General features: G+C 43.0%; 1 protein-coding gene across 1 annotated transcript in view; it reads left to right on the top strand.

The window, feature by feature from the left end:
* The window catches only part of LOC135219607 (coiled-coil domain-containing protein 93-like), a gene marked incomplete in the record, with an annotated part of 427,141 nt that overhangs the window by 96,732 nt on the left and 312,367 nt on the right, over window positions 1-18,042 (top strand). The window contains 2 exon segments of the mRNA XM_064256502.1: window positions 3,984-4,078; window positions 15,810-15,921. Of these exon segments, the coding sequence (XP_064112572.1) occupies window positions 3,984-4,078; window positions 15,810-15,921 (207 nt within the window).

Genomic DNA, 18,042 nt, shown 5'->3' with positions numbered 1-18,042 from the left:
TTGATAAGAGATAACTGATTTTCAGAGCCCAACATCTGCTTATGAGTATTTAATCAATATATTGCTGTGTGGTGCCATGCTGTCTGTTCCTCGAACTTCTGGTAAACCTCGTCGTCCTCTAGTACCTTGGTGGAGCGATTCATGTGCCTTGAGCCGAAAGATAACAAGAACTTGCTACAAGAGATATCGAAGATATCCTTGCTTGGTCAATAAAATTATCTATAAAAGAGCTCTTGCTAAGCAAAAGAAAACATTTAAGCAGGCAAAGAGGGAATCGTTTATCAGATATATAAGCGAGTTAAAATATGATTCCCCTATGTCCTTAGTCTGGAACAGAATCCGAAAGCTGCAAGGGAAATTTTCTCCACCTCCCTTGCCTATATTGAAAATTGATGGCTTACTCATATCTGATTCTGGAGAAGTTGCAGAAACCTTTGGTAGGCATTTCTCCAATATATCTAGTGCCCTACATTACTCTACTGCATTCAGGAATATTAGGGACGGTACCACGGTTGTTCCTGCTGTTAGTTCAAATTCAGAGTCGTATAATCTTCCTTTCACCATGAAAGAATTAGATCAAGCAATCTCGTTATCTTCCCCAACATCTCCTGGGGAAGATGATATACTGTACTCAATGATTTTTAATTTGCCTAGAAGTACAAAACAATTTCTTTTAGACATTTTAAACAGTTTTTATCTTTCAGGAACTTCACCAGTGTCTTGGAAGATATCGATTATTGTACCTGTTTTAAAACCTTTTAAAGATTCCTTCCTTCCTAAGAACTATAGGCCAATTGCTCTAACCAGTTGTGTTAGCAAGATTTATGAGAGGATGGTCAATGCTCGACTTGTGTGGTATTTGGATTCAAAGAATCTTTTATCTAATCGGCAGTTTGGTTTTAGGAAAAATAGAAGTACTTCTGACCCTTTGATGTTCCTTACTCGGGAGATACAGAATGCTTTTGCTGTGCAAAACCAGACTGTTGCAGTGTTCTTTGACCTAGAAAAAGCCTACGACACTACCTGGCGAGGGGGCATCCTTTTGCAACTTGTAGAGTGGGGTGTTGTGGGTAATTTGTTCTATTGTCTAAAAGATTTTTTGTCAGAACGTTACCTGAAAGTAAGAGTGGGCTCTTACATTTCTTCTGCTTACCCTCAAGAAGAAGGGTTACCTCAGGGAAGCGTCCTTAGTCCAACACTCTTTAATGTAGCTGTCAACGGCCTACTAGAACAAGTTCCTGTCGGGGTGCATGGTCTGGCCTTTGCTGATGATTATGCAATAATCTGTAGCAAGTCTACAGCTGTCGAAGCTTGTCGAAAGATCCAGACTGCTATTAATGCTTCAACATTATGGGCCAGTGCTAAAGGTTTCAAATTTTTGCCAGAAAAAAACAAAGCTATACGATTTTGCTGATTAAGAAGAGTGGAAGAGATCCCTACGCTGTTTTTAAATGATTCGATTTTACCTTATGAAGATAGCATTAAGTATCTAGGTGTTACATTTGATAAGAAATTAACTTTTACTCAACATGTTAATGAAGTTGTATGTAACGTGAAGCTTCGTCTTAATATTCTTAAAGTTGTGTCTAATTTTAATTGGGGGGCAGACCGAATCACCCTTTTGAGGATGTACCAGATTTTATGCCTAAGCAAAATTGATTATGGTTGTCAAATTTATGGTTGTGCATGCAAGACAACACTGCAGAAATTAGATGTTGTCCATAATTTGGCTTTACGTATTTGTACGGGAGCCTATAGAACTTCTCCAGTAGAAAGCCTATATGTTGAGTCAGGTTTTCCCCCACTATTTATCCGTAGGGAGGAATTAGGCTTGAGAGTCGTATCAAGAGTACTTACATCAAAGCTAAACCCTAATTATAAGTACGTTAGAGAACCAACTGATAGAGCCCCAAATAGACCTAGACTGCCAAAGCCGCTTGAAGTTCGACTAGCAAGCTCTGCCAGGGAGGTGGGATTACTACCCCCTGCAGTAGCTGAAATTTCGCCCTCAAAATTTCCTCCTTGGAATAGGCCACACTTAGAAATCTGCCCAATTAGGGACAGCAGGAGCATCAGTTCTGGTGATCAGTTGAGGGCAAGTTTCTTGGATCATGCTTTTGAACATGGTGATTCTCATCATATATATACTGATGGTTCGAAGAGTTCTGATGGTGTTGGTTGCTCTGTAGTGACTAGTGATAATATTATTAAAAAGAAGCTTCCATCTAATTCCTCTGTTTTTACAGCTGAACTGCTGGCAGTTTTGACTGCTCTTAAATATATATAGTTCTTGTACTAACAAGGTTTTTACCATTTTTACTGACTCTTTGAGTGTTTTATCTTCTCTCAAAAGCTTAGTCTCTTGCAACCCTTTAGTTCAAGAAGTACAAGATTGGTTTTATCTTTTAGTTAATAGAAGAGGATTTTCTGTTAGGTTTTGTTGGGCTCCGTCCCATGTTGGAATTGTTGGGAATGAGCGAGCCGACGCTGCTGCTAAGGCTGCAACTAGGCTTAGGCACATTTCTAACATGGGCGTTCCTGTTTGCGATTTTAAAAGTACCATTCGATTTTATTGTAGAGACCAGTGGCAGGCCCACTGGTCTACTTTAGATAATAATCTCAAATTAAAGTCGATTAGGCCTTCTGTTCATCCTTGGCCTCATAGCCGGATGGATAGAAGGTCTGAGATAGTTTTAGCTAGATTACGTATTGGCCACACTAAATATACTCACGGGTATCTAATGACGAGTGGAGCGAATAGGCAGGTTCCTCGCTGTTCCACCTGTCATGTGAATTTGACTGTGATGCATATTTTGGTGGAGTGCCCACATTTTGAAATCAAACGTAGAGCTTGTTTGCTGGCAAATAAGACTCTTGCCGATATGTTAGGTGAAGGTGCTCGGGCAGAGCAAATTATGACATTTTTAAAAAATATTGGTCTTTTTTATGAATTGTAATTTTCTCTTAATTGTTTTAGGTTTCTTGTTTGGTTTTTATGAATGAATGATTTGTATGTTTGATCGGTTCTGTGTATGTTTGTTTGTGCGACATTGACTTTTTTATTCTTAAGATATATATGCGCTGAATGGCCCCCCGGCTCCGGCGCTTGGCTATGAGCCAAAAATTTTATAATCTAATCTAATCTGGTACGCATCCCCCGCGAATACGGGGGACCACTGTATATAGCACCCATATTTCTTTATACATAATAATAGAAGCAATCCCTCCCCTTCCTTCAGCAAGGTGAGGAAGGGGAAAATGTCATTTAGACAAACCCTTTTCGAGTCTTTGCTTTACTGCCTCCAACTGTTAAGATTCTTCTTAGCCTTTTTTCATATGAGTTACGATTCCACACTCATTTGAAAAGGTCCAGAAGTCTGACGTTTGATCTCGCAGTTCCTATACTCCGATCAATATGTCATAGGTAGGGCACTCCTCCTTGCTTTTTCTGACCAGGAGGAGTATCCCAGGTGTGATGAACTCCAGTCAGTTCAAATAGACTCGCACAGATTCCTCCCTCCAATCAGTGGTCTTCCTAGTGTAAAGGAAAGAGGGTTTGTATATTGTGTAGGAACAAATGACAATTTTAAAGGTAAATTGTATTTTTCTTAACTTTACAAACCTGAGGTCCTTTATACATTAGGCCCACCATTCAGTCTGAAACCTGGGCTGAAAGGCAAACTAGAACACTTACATCTGGGAAGGCGGGTACGTATTGCCACCTACTGCCGGGTAGTTACTGCCTAACCACCTTTTTCAAGAGTTTAATGACTTTTTCCAGTTTTGTTAAAAGTAATTCCCAATGTAAAGGACCAAGTTTGTATAGTTAGGAAAAATACTGTTTACTTTTTAAATTGTCATTTTGCATGATACGTATTAGGTAAGGCTACTGTTACAGAAAAATTACCTCATTGCTACAAATACTACATAAGTAATTTTAAGGATGTAGCAACAGCAATTTCAAGTTTTGACCCCTTTTGCAGATTGTTGGAGGTATGACCTGGTGTATTGAGACTTGTAACTTTGATGTAGATGTTGATTTACTCTTCAATGAAAATCTCACAATTGGTCAAAAAATGTAAGTACTCTACTGTAATGCAGTTCACTGTCCTTTGAAATTTTTAAGTTTCATGAAAAGTATATGAAGATTGATATTTTAACTATGCAGAAGTATCAAATTTTTGTTTTATATTATTCAGTTGAAACAAGTAGTAGAATCTCTCTCTGTCTTCTCTCTCTCTCTCTCTCGCTTCTCTTCTCTCTCTCTCTCTCTCTCTCTCTCTCAAGGCATGTCCCAAGAGAAAGGAGAGTAATGTCCCAAGAGAAAGGAGAGTAATGATTTTCAAAGATAAATATTGCTGTTGGAGCAAAAAAAAAAAGTGAGTTGTAAGCAGTGGCATAGGCTGGCATTCAATCAGTAGCGGGGCCTAGGTGGGGCCAAGAATTTTTTTTTTTTTGGGTGGGAGGGGGCAAAGAAAATTATACAGAACTAATGTACCAATTTTGTGATTAGTAAAATATACTATTCTTGAATGTATATATTTCCTTGTGAATGAAGGAAAATACAGTGGAACCTCTTTTCGTACATACATCCGTTCCGGGGCCTCCAACAATAACCAAAATGTATGAAAACCGAAGCAATAATTCCTATGAGGAATAATGTAAATACAGTGGACCCCCCATATTTGCAGACTTCACACATTCGCAGATTTTTCCCTGGAATGTTTCCCTGCATTATTCGCGGAAAATTTGCATATTCGCGGTATTTTTCTACGAGAATACCCACAAATTCCTCGTTTTTTTAATCAATTTTATCATAAAATGCACTTTTTGTGATAAAACTATTAAAAAAACCAGGTATAAAAATTTTTAGTGGGTTTTTCTTGAGTTTTAACTAACAAAATAGAAGGTTTTAAGGGGGCCGGCCAGAACCTTTATATATGGGGGTATAGAGCGAAAAATGCAGTCATGAAAAAATTCATGGAGCTTCATATGGCAATTGAGAATATGTATACAAAATATTTTGTCAAAATTCCTCTTATTTTCGTATTTACAGGGTAATTAGTAAACGTAACTCAATAAGCCAAAAACATTAATCCATACAAGAAAATGCCTTATTTCTTCTGTTATCATAAATTTTGTTAATTATTGTCAAAGAAATTGTGAGCAATGGCATCTGTAGAGATTCCATGGCTCGCAGAAGGGAAGTCAGCTACCAACCACCTTTCAGTGCGACCACAAACCTCATGTAGTGTATACGTTCAAGTTTCACCTTTGACATTCGCTTGCTTTTACGTATGTTTATCTTTGTTTCGGCAAGAATTTCATCATGCCAATGAGGAAAATACAAGGAAAACATCTTGCTAACATACTCATGAAGAAAATTTGCTTTAATATGATTACAGAATATCATAATAGACGCGATATTAGCGTAGTTAGTGAAGAGAGAGAGAGGGAGGGGTGTGTAGTAAGGAACATCCCCGTCTTTCCTGATGCACACGTCACACTGTGCCCAGGCTACGTTCTTTGAGCAAAGGGATCTTCATTTATGATAAATGATATAGTTTTGGTTTATTAATACCCAAAAAGGAATATGAAATTCATAATAATCATGATTTATTAACATTATCTTTGTAAAAAGAGAGTTCACGTTCGAGTTTCACTTCTGACATTCTCTTGCTTTTACGTTTGTTTATCTTTGTTTCGGCAAGAATTTCATTATGCCAAAGAGGAAAATACAAGGAAAACATCTCGCTAACATACAGAAGAAGAAAATTTGCTGTAATAAGCTGAGTTTGTGAAGGAGAGAGAGAGTTGCTTAGGAAGGAATGCCCCCGTCTTGCCTGACGCAGGTGCCCCAGGCTACGATATATGAGCAAAGGGATCGTCGTTTATGATTAAATTATGATAAATAACATAGTTTTGGTTTATTAATACCCCAAAAAAATATATATTCATAATAATCATTATTTACTAACATTGTCGTTATAAAAATACGAAGAAAAACTTTGAACACCTGTATCTCAAAACTATAGTTATTGACCTTCAAATTCTATCTTCTCACTTAGTTTTAAAGCTGTAACATTGGAATTTGGTATATAACTCAGAAAGACATTATAGAACAATCAAATCAAGCCCTTTTTTTCCAATTTTTGTTTCGTCTTTTTTTTTATAAATTTTGTTTCCAGATTTATAGGGTTTATTTTTTTACCATAATGAAAAATTCATATCTAGCAAAAAATTGACTTTTAGAAAAAAAACTGCTTATTCGATTGGATGTCTCCATCAGGTCTATATATGGTAGTAATCCCAGGTCTTAATATTAAATATCAAGGGAGGAGATAGAATTTGAAAAATGGTTATTTTTGGGATAAATCGCCTTGGCGTCACAAAACCAAAGGTCAGAGGCAAAAATCATATGCGGTTTGGAGATGTCCCAAGTCACCTTATTAAGTGGTATGAATATCAAAGTCCTGTCCTTAAAAAATGGCATTAGCCGGCCGGCCCCCCTTCAGGAGCACTCATTTAGACATACTAGCATGTAGATGAAGAGGAACAACTGGACGATTACTACTTCTTTGATGGCCCTCAGGCTTGAGCAGTGGATGTTTCCTTAAATTTGGCTTAATTCAGACTTATAGGGTTGCCCTTCGTATCTACTCTAAATACTATTGAGCAATTTCAAGTTCAGGGCAAATGATTTTCAGAATTTCCAATGCTCTTGGTAGATGTCTCATTCGTCCATTAAGAGGAGATCAACTTGATTACACAATTCCCTACACTTCCATTAGCTTATGCATCTCCTTTACTGCTTGGAGATTTTAGAATGTCCCCTCCTAATAAGAAGATTTTCAAGTTATCATACAATCTGTTCTTAATTAAAAACAGCTGTGTGCTTGGGTCAGAAGCAGTGGTCTATGTATTGCTGAGGGTGCCATTCTAGAGGAATTTTCAACACCTGGAACCTTGTAGACATCAATGTTTTCTGTTTAGAGGTAATAAGACTTTTCACTATCTACTTCCAAAGTTATCATTCCATGCTTTCCTCGGTATCGCATCAAGTACTTATAGATCTTGCTGAGGATCAGCACTATAAGGTGTTGAGATTGAAGCCCCTTCATCTCTATATCAGTCTCCCTCTGGAGGTTAGTTGCAGGTCTAAACTTTATCTGAATTTACTATGAAATCTTTTATTTAGCACTATCAGCAGTTAATAAGTACATTTATTGCCAGCACCCTTCTTTAAGCTGTTGTAAAGGGAATGCTATTTTATTTTTCTGCCTTAGAGCTGAGGGTGATATTAAGGCTAGTTATACAGTGATCTGTAAGAATTCCATTGTAACCTCCTTTGTGGGGAAGAAGAGGAAACTTCTCTGTCTTGTTGGGGCAGTTAAAACTTAATCAGATAGGTTAAACCTAGTACATCTTTATCTTCCTTTTAGAAACTTAGAACATCTTTGTCAAAGGTTAATCCTGGAAAAGGCAAAGTTAACCTTTTGTTTTGTGGTTTTAGGAAATGTAGATGTCATTGTCAAAGGTTAAGCTTGGAAGAGGCAAAATTAACCTTTTGTTTTGTGGTTTTCATAACCTAGCTGTCTTTGCCAATGGTTAAGCTTGAAGTCAAAGTTAACTTTTTGCTTTATGGTTTAGAAACTTATAACATCTTTGTCTAGGAACACAAGGTCCTCTGTGATGTATTTGATTAGGCTAGTGCATGAGAACTAACTCCATGTCTTCTACCTTTATTGAAGGTAGACATTCATAATGTGAGCAGCAGTTGTAACTTTATTTAGTGTCAAGTCAGTTTATCGTTTCAGAATAGGATTGGAGTGGCGCAGTAGAAGTGCAATTTGGTTTTTACCCGCTCTCTACCTTAAGTATACAGAATCGTGTTTGAAAACAGTAAAACCCTTAATCCACTACTAGTTGTGGTTAGTCTTTTTCTGAACCAAAGAAAGAGCAATTTTTGTACATGAACTTTCCTGTCAGATATATACTTAGCTATATTCTCCGACGTTCCCGACAGAATTTCAAATCTCGCGGCACACGCGACAGGTAGGTCAGGTGGTCTACCTTACCCGCCGCTTGGTGGCGGGAGTATGAACCAATCCCATCTTCTATTCAGATTTTCTCTGTCGCCGGGAACGACAACAACTGTTGTGGTTTCCTCTCGATAGATATTTTCGATTCTCGCTTGCCTGGAGATCATTTTGGACTTTTTGGTGACGTATTCGTTCTGTTTGGCTTGGCATACGCTGTTTGTGGACCGTTTTTTGACTTTGCGCTGGATTTTGCTTGAAACATGTCTGATTTAGATACAGTAACTAAGACTCCTGTTTTGTTTAGGGTATGTTCGGTTGAAGGATGTAAGGTGAGGTTGCCGAAAGCTTCGGTTGACCCTCACACTGTGTGTATGAAATGCAGGGGGAATGAGTGCGCATTTAGTAACCCATGTAAGGAATGTGAGGGGCTGAATGAAGATGAATATAAGGCTCTTTCTTCCTACATAAGGAAGTTGGAGAGAGATAGAGTTCGTAAAGCTTCCTCTAGAAGCTCTAGTAGGTCTAGAGTGAGCGAGTTAGAGTCTGACCTTAACCTTAATGTAGAAATAGAACCTCCTTCCCAGGTTGCAGCCCCTGCTCCCCGCGCCGAAGCCGAAGATTCGTCTTCGGAGGCGGCGGCTTTGAAGGCTACGATTCAGTCTATGGAGTTGAAGATTCGCTTATTAGAGCAAGGTAAGAGTGGGAGTGTTAGTGATCAGTGCAGTGCCCCCAGTGTTGTGGAGGGTGCGTCTGACCGGCTCCGTAGTGCCTCCAGGCCTAGACCTCTTCCAGACTCCCAGTTCCAGTGGAGGAGGAAAGTCGAAAGCCGCAGGAGGGCTAGGGAGAGCCCCCACCGGTCAGGCGTCCCCTTGGCAGATCCTGAAGTACGCTCCCAGGCTGCCTCGGATCGTATCAAGAAGGAGATCCTTCGTCAGTGTTTCTCCTCTTCTTTTTCACCCTCACCGAAGCGCGGCTGGAACTCCCCGGATGCTTCGCGCCCATTGAAGAGGGCTTGGAAGGCGCCCTGCAGTTCTTTGGCTTCCAGCCCGTAAGTCTTCCCTGAGGAGCCTTCTTTGGATGTGAAGAGGCCTAGAAGATCCTGTGATCGCTCGTCTTCTCGCGCGCCTCGCTCTGCTGCTTCGGAGGAAGATCCTGTGGAATCTCCTACTAGAGTCCTTGCGGGACTCCAGGCTCAGATCTCGGCCCTGGCGGACTCTCTGGCTGTTAGATCTCGTAGGAGGAAGGACGTGTCTCTTCCGGTCAAAAGATCTAGACGCCCTTCTTCAGAGGATCGCTCTCCTCGACGTATGCGATCTCCTTCGTATAGGGCGGATTCGGCCGAGCGAAGGAGCTTGCGCGAGTGGCCCCACTCTCCTGACTCCCTCTCCGCATCGTCAAGGCGCCAGACTTCGGGCAGGCGCTCCTTGGATGGCGACGACTTTTCACCGGATAGGCTCCCCGCTTCCGGTAGGCGCTCCTCTCCTATCAAGCATTCGTCTTCTAGTGTGTGCCCTATCGGAGAGAGACGCTCTGTGCAGAACAGACTCCTTTCATCAAATCCTTCAAGACGATCTTCTCCTCATTGATTCCGAGAACCTCGCAGGCGCTCGTCTCCGGGTAGGCGCTCGTCGTCTGGCAGCCGCTCTCCTCTCGTTACGGAACAAGTATCTAGTAGGCGCCAATCTCCTGTTAGGCGCTCTTCTCCTTTCAGACGTCAAGAGTCTGGTGGGAGCCATGCTCCTGGTAGGCGCTCTTCTCCTGGCAGCCGCTCTCCTGTGGATAGGCATCAAGAGCCTCGGGTCCACCGTTCACTTGCTAGGCGCTCGTCTATTGCGAGGCGCCCTACTCCTGACAGCCGTTCTCCGCTAGACAGGCGCCAAGAGCCTCTCAAGCGCCCTTCTTCTGATAGGCGCTCGGCGCCTAGTAGCTGCTCTCCTCGCGACAGGTGCCAGGATTCTAGCAGGCGCTCTCCCTCTCGCAAGCGCCCTGTTTCTGGACACGGTTTTTCCCGTGGTAAGAGCCCAGACTCTCCTTCGTTCAAGTTTTCTACTACCTCAAAGAGGGAGTCCGATCTCAGACAGGCCAGGTCGGATAGGCGTTCTTTTTCGACTCACCGATCACCTGCGGACTTGACTTCTCCTGTGCGACATCATTCTTCAGCTAGACGCTCTTCTCCTGTAAGGACCTCTTCTTATTCAAAGGATCCTCCTCGCTCTCCTTTGCAAGAAGGCCAGGATGGCTTGGACGAAGAAAATAATACATCAGCAGCGGTTTCTTCTTATAAGAAGCTACAGAGCTTCTACTTCAGGAATTTGGAGATTCCCTTAGCCCTACTGCTCCTCCTTCTCCGCACTCGTTGTTTTCGACGTCAAAGGCAACGAAAGGATCGTCGTGTGTGAGAATGAAGCCAACCCTGTCCATGAAGAAGGTGCTTAGGAGCTTCGGTTCCTGGATGCTCTCCAAAGAAGAAGCAGGGAAAACGGTGTTTGCCTTCCCACCGTCGAGACTGTCCGGACGTACTGGCTTTTGGTACGAGACAGGAGAGCCCTTGGTTCTGGGTCTCCCGTCTTCGGCTGATGCGAACTTTTCGGCATTAGTAGATGCTACGAGGAGATCGGCTCTTAACTCAGCTAAGACGACTTGGGCCATGAACGAGATCGATCACATTCTAAAAGGAATGTTCAGAGTGCTCGAAGTTTTCAACTTCCTTGATTGGTCTCTGGGAGTCTTGGCTAAGAAGACACAGGCTCCAGAGTCTTTCTCGCCGGAAGACCTTCATTGCGTTTTATCCTGTATGGATAAGTCAGTAAGGGACGGAGCGAGCGAAATCGTTTCCTTGTTTGGGCGGGAGTGGTGAAGAAGAGATCCGTATATTGCTCCTTCTTGACGAAGTCCGTCTCGCATGCTCAGAGGTCTTCTTTGCTGTTTTCCCCACTCTCCGCTCAGCTTTTCCCCAAAAAGCTAATAGAACAGGATATTTCGACATCGCTTTCAGCCAAGGCTACGCAGGACCTTCTGGCTCAGTCGGCGAAGAAGCCTCGTCCCTCCTTCCCTGTCAAGATGAGAAAGGAGAAGTCAGTTGTTCGGGAACCTTTTCGAGGGGGTTCTTCCTCCAGACCCGCTTCGTTTAGAGGACGAAGACCCAGCAGGAGAGGGAAGACTTTCTCTAAGTCTGTCAAGACTTCAAATTAAGAAACAAGTCCTTCAGACAACGGTGGGTGCCAGGCTGTTAAGATTTGCAGAAGTCTGGGCCCAGAGAGGGGCGGATTCCTGGACCCTTTCAATCGTAAAGAGGGGTTACCTCATCCCTTTCACCTCAAGACCTCCCTTGACGACCACCCCAAGGGAGTTGACGGCCAAGTACAGGGACCCCATCATGAACCAGGCCCTCTGTCTAGCGGTAGATCAGATGCTAGAAAAGGAGGCAATCGAACTAGTGTCGGACCTTCAATCAGCAGGCTTCTACAACCACCTTTTCCTAGTTCCAAAATCCTCGGGGGGATGGAGACCGGTTTTGGACATAAGCGCCCTGAACTTCTTTGTAGAGAAAAAGAAGTTTACGATGGAGACCACGTCTTCGGTGTTGGCAGCGCTTCGTCCAGGGGACTGGATGGTGTCCTTGGACTTACAGGACGCTTACTTCCACGTACCGATCCATCCTTCCTCGAGGAAGTTTCTCAGGTTCATGATGGGGGGAAGAGCATATCATTTCAGGACTCTGTGCTTCGGCCTCTCGACGGCCCCCCAAGTGTTCACGGGAATCTTGAGGAACGTAGCTCAATGGCTTCATTTGGAAGGGGTGAGGATATCCCTGTACCTAGACGATTGGCTTATGAGGGCCAATTCGAAAGATCGTTGTCTGGAGGACTTACAGAAAACCTTGGAATTGACGAGTTCTTTGGGGCTTTTAGTCAATTTCCAGAAATCAAGCTTAATACCCAAACAAGAGTGCATTTATCTGGGGAGCCGGATGAACTCTCAGAGTTTTTGGGCTTTTCCGTCTCCGGAAATGATAGCCCGAGGCCTCGAGAAAGTGACAGCCTTCTTAGAGAAAGAAGTATGCACGGCGAGGGAGTGGATGAGTCTGTTGGGGACGCTCTCCTCGCTGGAGCAATTCGTTTCCCTAGGAAGGTTGCACCTGAGACTGCTCCAATTCTTTCTTCATCAGAATTGGAGTCGTCATTCTCAGGATTTGACATTCTCCCTGTCCATATCCCAGCAGATCAAGGAGAAACTCGTGTGGTGGACAGATCCCAACAAGTTTGCTCAGGGGCTGTCTCTGCAATCCCAGAACCCCAACCTAGTGTTGTTCTCCGACGCATCGGAGACAGGTTGGGGGGCGACTGGGAACCCGAGAGGTGTCAGGTACCTGGGTGGGGGACCAGGTGACCTGGCATATCAACAGAAAAGAATTGATGGCCGTGTGGTTGGCTCTGAAGGCCTTCGAGTCCAACATCCGAGACTCCATAGTTCAGATCAACTTGGACAACACCACAGCTCTGGCATACATCAGGAAACAGGGGGGGACGCATTCCTTCTCTCTGTACGAAACAGCAAGAGACCTTCTTCTGTGGGCCGAAGAAAGGAGAATCAGGCTTCTCACCAGATTCGTACAGGGGGAGAGGAATGTAAGAGCAGATCTCCTCAGCAGGAAAGAGCAGTCCTTTCCCCCGGACGGAAGTGGACACTTCATCAGGATTGTTATGCCAGAGCCTGTGGAAGTTGTGGGGCAGGCCGCACATAGACCTCTTCGCCACCTCAAGAAATGCGAGACTGGATCTATACTGCTCTCCCATCTCGGAACCAGGGGCGATAGGGATCGATGCGCTTCTTCTAGACTGGAAGGGGCTCGATGTTTACGCGTTTCCTCCCTTCAAGATTCTGGGAATAACGCTCAAAAAGTTCGCAGAGTTAGATTCAACGAGGATGACATTAATCGCTCCCTTTTGGCCAGCCCAAGAATGGTTCACAGAGGTACTGGAATGGTTAGTGGACCTTCCAAGATCACTCCCTCTAAGGAACGATTTACTCAGACAACCCCACTTTGACAGGTATCACAAAAACCTCATCGCTCTCAGTCTGACTGGCTTCAGACTGTCCAAAGTCTGGTCAGAGCGAAAGGCTTTTCACCGGTATCTGCTAAAGTAATCGCAAGAGCTAGGAGGTCTTCCACCTTACGAGTATACCAGTCGAAGTGGGATGTCTTCAGACGTTGGTGCAAGAGGAAGAATGTTTCCTCTTCCAGTACCTCTGTGACCTAAATTGCTGATTTCTTCCTTTTTCTTAAGGAAGAATGTGGTCTGGTGGTATCTACAATTAAGGGATACCGCAGTATGTTGGCGGCAGTTTTTAGACACAGAGGCCTCAATATCTCAGAAGATAAAGATCTGCATGACCTGATTAGGTCTTTTGAAACAACTAAAAAGCAGTCATCGAGAATACCTAATTGGAATCTGGACGTGGTACTTCAGTTTCTCAGCTCGTCTAGATTTGAACCCCCTAGATCAGCCTCGTTCAAGGATCTGACCAAGAAGGCCCTTTTCCTTATGGCTCTAGCATCCGCCAAGAGGGTGAGTGAACTTCAAGCCATTGAGGGTAATGTTGGCTTTAAAGAACAGTCTATGGTTTGTTCTTTCCTCCCGGGATTCCTAGCAAAGAACGAGAACCCATCAAATCCGTGGCCCAAGAGCTTCGAGATTCGAGGATTATCTTCTCTCGTAGGGGAAGAGCCTGAGAGGACTCTTTGCTCGGTGAGAATATTAAAATATTATTTTGAAGAGGGGGAAAGAGCAAAAAAACTTAAGGCAATCAAAGAGGTTTTTGGGGCCTTTTGGTGTCCGTGAGGGGGGGACCCCCCAGTCGACCACTATCGAAGAATGCTCTGTCCTCTTCTTAAGAAGCCTGTATAAAAAGAAGCCGCATATATCATGCATAGGATCATTTTTAAGCTTTTTCTTAAAGTGAAGGCCCACGAAGTGAGGGCCCATTGCCACTTCACTGGCTTTTCAACAAAAATATGTCTGTGCGGAACCTTACTCGCGGGGCTCCCCAAAACCCTTTCTGGAGAGGAGACGATTTTTTTTTTTTTTTTGCCTAACAAATCGGTTTTCTTTTTCGCCAAAACCACTACTTGGGCAGTGATGTGAAAATAAAAAATTACTTATGACAAATGCTTCGCCTTAGGCCCTTGCGTATCAGCGGATTCGGTGCTGGGGCAGGGAGCTGGAACTTATCCTTGTTAGGCTTTTATATTTTTACCCCTTGTTTTGTCTTTGTTGGTTATGGTTGTCTGAAAGAGGATGCAGGGAAGCATCTCTTTCTTGTTGTAGTACTAACCCTAGTTAGTTTGGTTAGGTGGTCTGATGGTTTTGGCTCCTTGCGGTAGTAGTGGTTAGGATCTGTTAAGTAAGCGGACGAGTCCCTTTGACAGGATCCTACTTGGATTCTACCACATAAGGGGATCAGATATTCCGGTGGTAGATCCGAGAGTCTTTCAGCAACAGGTCACGTCCTCGCTGTAGCTCTCCAGGCAATGCAGACTCAGAGACAGTATCAATGAAGTCTTCTGCCTGAACAGGTAAGAACCAAGGTTTTTATATCCTACAACACCAGTTGTTTCCCTTTTGTATATTATTAGCTGTCTCTTACCCTCCACCAAGGGTGCCAATCAGCTAAGTATATATCTGACAGGAAAGTTCATGTACAAAAATGATATTGTTAAACTACAATAAAGTTTTGTACATACTTACCTGGCAGATATATACGGTTAATGACCCACCCAGCTTCCCCTCAGGAGACAGGTGGAAGAGAAAATCTGAATAGAAGATGGGATTGGTTCATACTCCCGCCACCCAGCAGCGGGTAAGGTAGACCACCTGACCTACCTGTCGCGTGTGCCGCGAGATTTGAAATTCTGTCGGGAACGTCGGAGACTATAGCTAAGTATATATCTGCCAGGTAAGTATGTACAAAACTTTATTGTAGTTTAACAATATCATTTTTGGGGCTCTTTTCTTTAAATCCTTGGTTTTAATATTTTGGGGAGCGTGAAGGTACAAATTTTGTATAGGAGTGTACCTTTATATCGTGAAGGTATTTATTTTAAGTGACTGTCATTTTATAGGTCTTTTGGACCCAGGCACAGGGGTCCCTCATACCGTTTGTGTTTCATTCTGGCTGAATTGAAGCAGTTTTCTCTGCAAGGCTGCTCTGCTGCTCATGTATGAGAGCCTTGCTCCCTGAATGGAATCCAATTTCTGGTGGTAGTAAAATCCAGCAAGGATTCCAGATCAGGTGAGGTTTAGCTCGAATGGCTGAGTGGATTTTTGTCTAGCTGCACTACCCACTGTCCTCTTCTTGATGTGGGAATCACCTAACTTTAAGAGTAGGTAAGATTCATCACAAATCATATAAATTTTCATAATAAAATTTATTATTTGGTTACTTGCCTACTGTTGAGCCCACCCAGCCTCCCCACAACTTAGTGGGCTGTCAAGGAAAATTTTGACAAGAGCTAAAACATAGGAAACACACCTGGTGCACCTGGTGGAGAACAGGTAAACTAGACAGTCACCCGGGCAGCCATTCGATTTTTTGTTTGAATGCCGACTCGCCTAATCGGCGTGGAGATATAGCTTACTTTAACAGTAGGTAAGTATCCAAATAATAAACTATGAAAATTTATATTTTGTAAGTAAGCATAGTATGTACATATTGGGTTTTAAAATTGTTTTCAACTATTTTATTTTATTTCATTTTCATATGAAGAGCTCTGACCGAAAGGATTGTAAAAGTGTTGAAGCCCATGAAATGCCCTCATGCCTTAGAACCACATCAGATTCAGGGTATGGATGCCATACACATCTTCCCAGTTATTCAGGTACGTATTGTGATAAGACTTAACCTTTTTCTATAGAATACATTAAGGAGTGATGAAATATTAATGATTTTGTATTTTCTTATTTATTTAATCTAATTTTCAAGTCATTTGTGTTTGAAACTTCATAACATATCTGATACCTGTGAGTTTTACTTTGCTTTGTATTTAAAATTCATTGTATGATGCATGAACAAAAGTTTCAGCCATACTCTTGAAAACTTGGAAATCTAAGCTCCCCCATTAGATTTTTACTTTCAAGAGCAGAAAATATTTGACTAAAGGAGGTCCAAGAACTGACATACTCATACTCTGGAGGAGATACCTCTATAGACTGGTGACCTTAGGTGGCCGCGCTCATTTATGGGCTAGCAAAGAGGGCCCTTACAACGAGGGGATGGGTGGTTGGTTGGTTTCTAGGATTCATTTTCTGAATAAGCACCTCTATATTATTATTATTATTATTATTATTATTATTATTATTATTATTATTATGTATTAATTTTTATATACTATTTCTGGGCTTAACCTGTGTCGCCCTGTGAAATGGTTCCTTTGATACTATTTCTTTGGTATAAATATTGCTATTCATCCTAGAGAAAAAAGAAACAATATAATGCCAAGATAAATGGCTCGCTCTCCTCTATTAGAAGTGTCGGTATAGTAAAGGAGCGAGTGGAATCACTACCAGAGGTCCCTTGCCATTTAGCTTCTTCCTTCGACAAAACCCCCAACTACGGAGGAGCCGTGCTACAGCTCCCGGTACCCTCTACTACTACTGTGAGCGCCTCCGACGCCTGTGACGTCATTCCTTTGATAGCCGCCATCGTCACCACACGTTTTTTCTCTGCTGTGCGATCGCTTTATCAAGGTTTTTTACCTCATCTCAAGATGTCTTCTGCTTCTGCTTCTAAGTTAAGTACTGCCTTAAGGTTACAGATCACATTTTATGCTGATTTACCTGTTTTTTAACTAGGAGTTACTCGGTAGCTTCACCGGCCCCGACCACTCCTCCAACCGCATGGCGGTAGGGGTTTTTTCTTTTGGTCTTCCATACCATTAGAGATTCCCCCCTTTTTGCAGTACCTTATGATATAGTTACCTATATTATATCATGCAGTTAGCTTTGTTAGTTAGGCCTTCACGGGGCACACACTCCGACCGCACGTTTCGGATCTTAGCCTAGCTTTGCCCATCCGTTTCGTTAGGAGTTATCCAGTTAGAACTATTGTTCCCCCTTGTCCTACTTCTAGTCCTATGTTTATTTTAATATACATATTACTTGACCTAGGTGTTAGGTTAGGCTAACATACCCTATTCTTCGGACTGGCGATTAGCCTATTCCTTTGTTCACATTGACCTAGGGGTTAGGTTAGGCTAACATACCCCATTCTTCGGATTGGTGATTAGCCTATTCCCTTGTTCACATTGGCCTAGGCGTTAGGTTAGGCTAGCATACCCCTTTCTTCGGATTGGCGATTAGCCTATAACCTTGGTCATTCTTATATTATCATGTATTTTTGTTCCCCGTGTTAGCCTAGCTTTTATATATCATGTGTATTTTGTTATTATATATTTTATAGATAATCCTAATATATCAGTTTATTGAGATGTCTTTTCGACCATATTGTTGTTCCGACGGGCCTTCCTCACCATGTGTTTATCATCTGGCCGGGAGAGCCGCTGGTCGATCACGACGAGCCACCTAGTCACTGGGTCTACTCCCCGTCCCCTCCATCCCCCCCTCCACACTTTGCCACCCACGCCATCGGGTGATGACTTGCTGCTCATAGCTAGCTTCCGAGTCCGCATGAGAGGGGGTGACTCATAGGGATAGCGGGGAGGTTCCCTTCACTGGGGCTCTCTCACAGTCACGTGTCTCGGGGGCTCGGGACCTTCTCCTCCTCCCTCCTCCGGCCTTAAATCGGCCGCAGAGGTTAGAAGGTTCCCCTACCCCACCTCTACCTCCCTACCCTCCCTCCCCTGCTATAGTTCGGCGGTAATACTCCGTACCCACCGGACAGCCAGGGAGGAGGGATTCACTGGGAGCCTATCCACCTAGGATAGATCACATGGGCACCTTCTGATATTATGTTTTTCTTTTACACTATTTTAAGGATTTTT

Source organism: Macrobrachium nipponense, chromosome 1 (assembly GCF_015104395.2).
Source record: "Macrobrachium nipponense isolate FS-2020 chromosome 1, ASM1510439v2, whole genome shotgun sequence".
Lineage (NCBI taxonomy): Eukaryota > Metazoa > Arthropoda > Malacostraca > Decapoda > Palaemonidae > Macrobrachium > Macrobrachium nipponense.
Note: the sequence above shows the minus strand (reverse complement) of the source record. Positions and strands in the feature narration are given on the sequence as shown.